Consider the following 7916-nt stretch of genomic DNA (forward strand, 5'->3'; position numbering starts at 1 on the left):
AGTAGCTAGGCGTGTTGGAGACACGGCGATTCAGACAGCTAGCGGGCCGGGGCTAGCAGAAGGGCCGTAGGGGGACGTTGCGACGGAAGAGTCAGTTGTAGTCCCCTCGGTCAGTTACATTGGCTGACCAGTCATGATGGATCGGCAGGGCTCCATTTAGTAAAAGTGTCCAGGCCAATTGGCAAAATAGGTATTGTAGCCAAAGAAAATTGGCTGTTGGACCTCTTCAGCTAACAGTCCGATATGCTCAAGACAGCTAGCGGGCCGCGGCTAGCAGATGGGCATTCAAGGGATGTCGTGACGGTGGAGCCTGTTGAGAACCCCATCGGGCGGATTACGTCGGTAAACCAGTCGTGAAGGATCGGCGGGGCTCTGTATCAGCAGTAAAAAGGGTCCAGGCCAATTGGCAAAATAGGTATTGTAGCCCAATGAGTGGCTGAGTGGACCTCTTCAGCTAGCCGGGAGATGGGCCTAGCATAGGCTAGCTCCAGGCTAATTGGTGCTTGCTTCGGGACAGAGACGTTAGCCAGGAGTAGCCACTCGGATAGCAGCTAGCTAGCTGCGATGATCTAGGTGAAAAGGTTCAGAGCTTGCAGTAGGAATCCGGAGATGTGGGGAAAAGTAGTCCGGTAAGCTCTGGGTTGAATCGCGCTGTGCAGAAAGGCAGGAGTTGTCCGGGCTAAAGGTTAGCTGATGACCGCTAGCGGTGGCTAGCTGACTACTAGCTAGTTAGCTGGCTAGCTTCTGTTGGGGGTTCCGGTTCTAAAGTAAAGAAAATAGCAGATCCATACCACATTGGGTGAGGCGGGTTGCAGGAGAGTATGTTGGAGTTGAGGTTAAAAAATATATACGAAATACATGCAAAGAAAACACACAAGACACGACGAAGACAAAGACGCCTGACTGCTACGCCATCTTGGAATTCAGCCTTGAAGCCAATGTAGAGAGGCTAGCACTGGAGTAATATGATTACATTTTGGGGTTTTAGTCAGGATTCTAGCAGCCGTGTTTATCACTAACTGAAGTTTATTTAGTGCTTTATCCGGGTAGCCAGAGAGTAGAGCATTGCAGTAGTCTAATCTAGAAGTGACAAAAGCATGGATTAGCTTTTCTGCATAATTTTTTGATGAAAAGTTTCAGATTTTTGCAATGTTACGAAGATGGGAAAAAGCTGTCCTTCAAATATTCAGCATAGCAGTGAAATTGTGTTTCCGAATGACATCACCAAGAGGTAGAATATATAATGAAAACAATAGTGGTCCTAAAACGGAACCTTGAGGAACGCCTAAACTTACAATTGATCTGTCAGAGAACATACCATCCACAGAGACGAACTGATATCATTCCGACAGGTAAGATCTAAACCAGTCAAGAACTTGTCCGTGTAGACCAATTAGGGTTTCTAATCTCTCCAAAAGAATGGTGATCGATGGTGTCAAAAGCAGCACTATGGTCTACTAGCACAGATGCAGAGCCTTGGTCTGATGCCATTAAAAGGTAATTTACCACCTTCACGATGGCAGTCTCAGTGCTATGATGGGGTCTAAAACCAGACAAACATTTCGTATACAACAGCTTTTAACATTTTTCTTTTTGCGGAATGGGAGATTGAATATAGGCCAATTCATTTTTTTAAATTTTCCCGGGTGAAAGTTTGGCTTTTTCAAGATAGGCTTTATTACTGCCACTTTTAGTGAGTTTGGTACACATCCAGTGGATGGGGATTGATTTATTATGTTCAACATAGGAGGCCCAAGCACAGGAAGTAGCTCTTTCAGTAGTTTAGTTGGAATAGGGTCCAGTATGCAGCTTAACGGTTTAGAGGCCATGACTATTTTCATGAATGTGTCAAGAGATACTCAAGGTTTTTAATCCAGTATCTTCATTGATCTTAGGTCCTGGCAGTTCTGTGCAGACTCAGGACAATAGCTTAGGAGAAATACGCAGACTCAAAAAGGAGTCCGTAATTTGTTTTCTAATGACCATGAAGTTCATGAATTTATCACTCCTGTCATGAAAGCTATCCTCTTGTTGTATGCTGCTTTTTAGTTATCTGAAATAAATGTAGGGTTGTTCTTATTCTCCTCAATTAAGTTGGAAAAATAGGATCATCGAGCAGCAGTGAGGACTCTTCGATATTGCACGGGATGGTCTTTCCAAGCAAGTCAGAAGACTTCCAGTTTGGTGCAGCGCCATTTCTGTTCCAATTTTCTGGAAGCTTGCTTCAGGGAGCGGGTATTTTCTATATACCAGGAAGCAATTTTTTTGTGACAAATGTGTTTTGTTTTTAGGGGTGCAACTGCATCTAGGGCATTACTCAAGGTTAAATTTAGATCCTCAGTTAGGTGGTTAACCGATTCTTGTACTCTGATCTCCTTAGGTAGGTGGAGGGAGTCTGGAAGGGCATCTAGGAGTCTCTGGTTGTCCTAGAATTTATAGCACTGCTTTTGATGATCCTTGGTTGGGGTATGAGCAGTTTTTGTTGCGATTGCAAACATAATAAGATGGTGGTTCTATCATGACACAAGGCGAGACCCAGATCCAGGAGGCAGATGGTTGGAGTTTAAGATGTTTAGTAATCCAAAAAGGAGTAGGCAAGAGAATGGTCGTGGACAGGCAAAAGGTCAAAACCAGTTCAGAGTCCAGGAGGTACAGAGTGGCAGACAGGCTCGAGGTCAAGGCAGGCAGAATGGTCAGGCAGGCGGGTACAGAGTCCAGAACAGGCAAGGGTCAAAACCAGGAGGACTAGAAAAAGGAGAATAGCAAAGGAAGGCGTACAGGTGAAAAACCACTTGTTGACTTGGAACCTACAAGACAAACTGGCACAGAGAGACAGGAAGCACAGGGATAAATACACTGGGGAAAACAAGCGACACCTGGAGGGGGTGGAGACAATAACAAGGACAGGTGAAACAGATCAGGGTGTGACAGGTCCGATTGTCCAGGATTATGAGGAAAAACATTTAGATACACAATATTTATTCCACAGGACAAAACTAGATCCAGGGTATGACTGTGCCACTTGGGAGGCTCTACTGAAATACTTTTTGTACATATCTGCATGAATTGAGTGTGAGATTGTGTTGCAACCAGGGGCCTGTTGCACAAAAGTAGAATTAAGACATCCGGGATAAATGACTCAGCTGAGCTCAATGAAGCCAAAACATGTGCGTCCAGGCTTAATTGGTTGCACAAAGACCAAGCCAGGATGAGCAGACACGGATTCATTAAGCCAGGTGAAACCAATCCTGGATAGGTGCGCGCTCACGGCTCACTCAAATAGACCCCGCCACAGATCACAGATTAACTGATTTACCATGGCAACTAGAGCCGCGTACTTTTCCCCGTCGGAAGCACAAATCCTCATGGAGGCATACGAGGAGGTAAAAGATATAATTAAGAAGAAAGGCAACACCGCCACAGTGATAAAGCAAAGAGAAAAAGCGTGGCAAAGTATTGCAGACCGCCTGAATGCGTAAGTAGTGCACAATTACACACTCACCGCTCCGCTGAAACATCACAATTACAATTCAAATATTTAATTCACATCTCCAAAAATGCAGTTGTACTGTAATTATGAAACGCTTAAATTTTTAATTGAAATGCACTGCAGATATGAGTGAAATTGTGTAAAGTAACTCCATCACACTGTATAAAGCTATGATAAATTTTTTGATATTTTTACTGAAAACAAGACAAAAATACCAAGTAATTTTTTGCAGTGTGACTCCATTAAATGTGTGTGTGTGTGTGTGTGTGTGTGTAGATTAAACATGAACGGGCCAAAACGGACATGGCAGCAGGTCAAAATCAAATACAAGAACATTCTGCAGAATGGTATGGTCCCTGACTAATATTTAACAAAGCACAAGCATATATTGTACCCAGAAGGTGCCTGCTCACACATTGTCTGTACTGTTTTAGCAGTGAAAAAGAATACCCACAGACAAGGCACGGGTGGTGGGTCACCAAAGGCTGACCTTACCCCAGCAGAGGACATGGCCTTGGAGCTAAATAAAGGCAGGCCCGTCTTAGAGGGGATCCCTGGGGGGAAAGAGACGAGCATAGGTTCCTCCCAAGATGCCACCCGCTTCATTCAAGGTATGTCCTTCCATCTCTACATGGGATACAACCACATTCATATTGAATCAATTTGGACTGTCTGACTTTGGTTTACCTATTGCCTTGCAGTGTCTGGCAGCACTGTGTTCCTGTTAGAGCCACCAGCACAAGCACCAGACGATGCTGATCCAGTGAGTACTCCATCAAAGGCATACTGTAGGCCTGGCATGTCTTGTCTACTAGCTTCAATATGAATCCGATTAAATGTGATAGGGTGAAGGCCCCAGTGCAGCAGCAACAGCACATGATGGAGACGATGATGAGGAGGAGACCATCTCTCTGGATTCCAGAAGGCATGAGGTATCATGTTAAGACTGTGAAAGTACTATTTACTCTACAATGGTGAGGAGTCCTCATCAAAATCAAAAAATCTAATTTCTTTTACAGGACCCAGATGCTATACAGTGGGAAAACCAGCCTGGCAACATAGTGCGTATTAATAAAAGGACACCACATCCTGCCAAATTCCAGCTGCGCTAATTGTATTGTGTTCACAGAGCTCACAAGCTATCAGAAAGTTGTATGGCAACCACCTCCGGCGCCAAATAGAACTGGCAGACATAGACATTCAGTACAAGAAGAAAAAGATGGAAAATCTTGCACTGGAGTCCGAAATAAAAAAGAGGACAATTAGGAAACTGGACCTTGAAATAAAAAAACTTGAGAGGGAGGTGAGATATGCCTTCAATGTACACTGTATGCTAACTGTAACACAAATGTATTAATCATTATTTTTCTTTCCTCCCCCAGCTCCAAGAAGATGACACAGCTCAAAATAAAAATTAGGTATATTCTCGTAAAGTCAAGTGAGCCATGACATATGAGCTCTTATTGTGAGCACACAGGACGGTGGCATCTTTCTAAGGTTTTTTTTATTTTCCCAGCAATCAGTACAACCAAGTCATCGTTATAAGGCATCGCCCTCTTTTGCCCACCCCCCCAGCACCAGGTGTGGCCACTAGCCTATATGAAGGCCCAAAATTGTGTGTTCCTTTCTGCTCTGACAATGGCATGCCCATTCGTGCGAGATGTGGTGGATGAAGAAGCACTTGTGCTGAGGAGAGCCTTCAGGCGAGAAAGGGTCTTCAGGGACCGGTTGGACCCACTGGCCTTCCCTGATGACCATCTATATGAAAGATACAGGTTTTCTGCAGATGGCATCAGGTATCTATGCAGACTACTGGGTCCCAGGATTAAGCACCGCACTGCACGGAGCCATGCACTGAGTGTGGAGCAAATGGTTTGTGTGGCCTTGCGCTTTTTTGCTAGTGGAGCCTTCCTGTACTCAGTGGGGGATGCAGAACAGCTGAACAAGGCCACAATTTGCCGCACAATAAGGAGTGTGTGTCTGGCTATCAAAGCATTAGCAGATGTCTTCATCTCCTTCCCTGGCCACAGAAGACTCTGTGACATCAAAGAGGAGTTCTATAGGATTGCAGGTAAGAGGATCTACAAATTACAGGACAACTGTTAACACATAGTAGGATACTCATTACTTTGTGTGACAGGTTTCCCCAATGTCATTGGTGCAGTGGACTGCACACACATAAGGATAAAAGCCCCCTCAGGTGCCCATGAGGCCGATTTTGTGAATAGGAAATCCTTTCACAGCATTAATGTTCAGGTGAACATAACTTTTTGATATTGTCCATTGACGAACACTCTGCATTGCCAGTGATGTGCATTGATTGGTGTAATATTCCTCATCTTATGATTTCAGATGGTCTGCAATGCTGACTGTGTGATCAGCAATGTTGTGGCAAAATGGCCTGGCTCAGTCCATGACTCCAGAATCTTTCGGGCCTCTGAAATCTATCAGTGCCTATCACAAGGTAAGCCACACAACCCCTATTTATAACCATCATGGCTGTGTCAAGAATATCACTGTGTTTATGAGGTAGTAATGATGAGATTTTGTGTTGACAGGTGAATTCTCTGGTGTGTTGCTCGGAGACAGGGGGTATGGCTGCCAGCCTTTTCTCCTGACACCTTTCACAGACCCCCAGGAAGCACAGCAGGCCTACAACCATGCCCATGCCAGGACCAGGGCCAGAGTTGAAATGACCTTTGGCCTCCTGAAGGCACGCTTTCACTGCCTTCACAAATTAAGGGTCAGCCCTGTTAGGGCATGTGATATTACTGTGGCTTGTGCTGTCCTCCACAATGTGGCCTGCCTGAGGAAGGAGAGGGCCCCCAGAGTGCCACCAGCCATGGACTGGGACAATCCGCCAATCTTCCCTGATGACGACAGTGGTCGGCTGCTGAGGGACCAATATGTGTTGAATTATTTTAGTTAGTATGTGTGCTTTCAATTTTGGTTAAATATGTCCTGCGGTGGCAGAGGAATTTGGGTTTTTTTGGGTTCGTTTTTTGACGAATTTGGCCTCTTATGATGTTTGTGCGGTATACTGTGTGTAATACAAGGCTGCAGGGAGGCTACTGCATCCATTCATTTGTCTGTTCAGTTGATGTGTATGGATTTGTCCTGCATTTATTTTAGTGTGCAGACATGCAGGGTGTGTTATATACAGACCTTTGAATGTGTATGTATCATTTTGTATAATATGCTTGGATTCTGTGCTTTCCATCTTGTAGAGTCACTGTGACTTCAGTTTCGAAAGGAGCTGATGGTTTACCTGCTTTGTTTTGTCCTTATTCAATAAAGGAACATAATGTTACACATTGTGTTTTTATATTCATATGGAATGTGTATTTGTTTATATGACAGAGTACTAGGGCCACACTGAAGAAAAAGGATAAAGTCATACATTTATGAGGCTGGTTCTTTCTGCAGAAAAGCTACATATTGTTTTTACAGTTTTGATACTTATGACAATGTGATACTTAATATTCTGGCACATCAGCATGTCTTTGTTTATGAAACCATACTGAAGTACAATTTCACGAAATGCCCCACATCTGTCATTTTAACAACTGTCCTCCTTTAAAACAACTGGTTACAATATTATGACTTGTGTTTTTTTTCCCCTCTGTGGCCCTAATATTCTATCATTTTATATATAGCCTTATAGTCTATGGGAAACTGTAAATTATCTAATGATAGCAACATCATCTAAAAATCATTTTTTATCCAAAATCATTGAAATTAATGATCACAAACGTTTAAATAATAACAGTGGGTCTAGTTATATGTGATAACAATGTATAGTGAGCAGTGAAATAACTATTGGTTTCCATTTGTGGTGACTGCTGACTGACATTAGGGATGAGATTAAATAGATCCTGGAATTTAGCCTGGTCTGGAGCAGGCTAGCTCCACAGAATAAATCTCCATGGTAATTTATACCATAACATATCCTCCTGCCCCCTATCCATCTTTAGTGCAACCGGATTACGGATCAATTGAGCCAGGATCACCAAGATATCCTGGCTTAATCCCTTATCCTAGTTTTGTGCAACAGGCCCCAGAGGTGCCAAGTACTCTCAGATGGCAAACAAAACGCTACCCAGTATGTACATGTACCGAAAAGTTTTTGGTAAGTTGCAAAATGTGTTCAGTATGCCATTTGCATTTGAGACTAAGTGTAATGTCATGGAACATCAAGACAATATTACAAAGACTATTGAACCTAATTGAATTGACAACCACACAAACAGTCACTGAAGTGATACAAATGGACACTTGATAATGAATTGATGTTACTATTTTTTCATCTGTATTTGATGTTATTGTAGACTGGTTTATAACAAAGTATTAACTCGAGTCATGATTATTTGTCTTATGTAGGCTGAACTAAAATATTATGTTAATTGTTTGATGTTCGAGTGGATAT

The 7916-nt window shown here is 43.2% G+C and overlaps 1 protein-coding gene across 4 annotated transcripts; it reads left to right on the top strand.

Annotated features, from left to right (window-relative positions):
* The first annotated feature begins 3090 nt into the window (after positions 1 to 3090).
* LOC139550849 (putative nuclease HARBI1) lies at positions 3091 to 6821 on the top strand. 4 transcript variants are annotated; one of them, XM_071362061.1, is made up of 11 exons: positions 3091 to 3475; positions 3767 to 3837; positions 3925 to 4101; positions 4192 to 4253; positions 4336 to 4422; positions 4510 to 4551; positions 4620 to 4793; positions 4873 to 4908; positions 5007 to 5561; positions 5843 to 5954; positions 6049 to 6821. In XM_071362061.1, exons 1-8 carry the CDS (start codon positions 3318 to 3320, stop codon positions 4906 to 4908), a joined length of 807 nt encoding a protein of 268 aa, XP_071218162.1. In that variant the 5' UTR covers positions 3091 to 3317; the 3' UTR covers positions 5007 to 5561; positions 5843 to 5954; positions 6049 to 6821. The 4 variants fall into 4 exon arrangements, with proteins under 4 accessions (XP_071218162.1, XP_071218161.1, XP_071218160.1 ...); XM_071362060.1 differs by having other exon boundaries at positions 4620 to 4908; XM_071362059.1 differs by having other exon boundaries at positions 4620 to 5561.
* Positions 6822 to 7916: the final 1095 nt, after the last annotated feature.

The sequence above is a fragment of the Salvelinus alpinus genome, chromosome 23, assembly GCF_045679555.1.
Source record: "Salvelinus alpinus chromosome 23, SLU_Salpinus.1, whole genome shotgun sequence".
In the NCBI taxonomy this organism is placed as follows: Eukaryota; Metazoa; Chordata; class Actinopteri; order Salmoniformes; family Salmonidae; genus Salvelinus; species Salvelinus alpinus.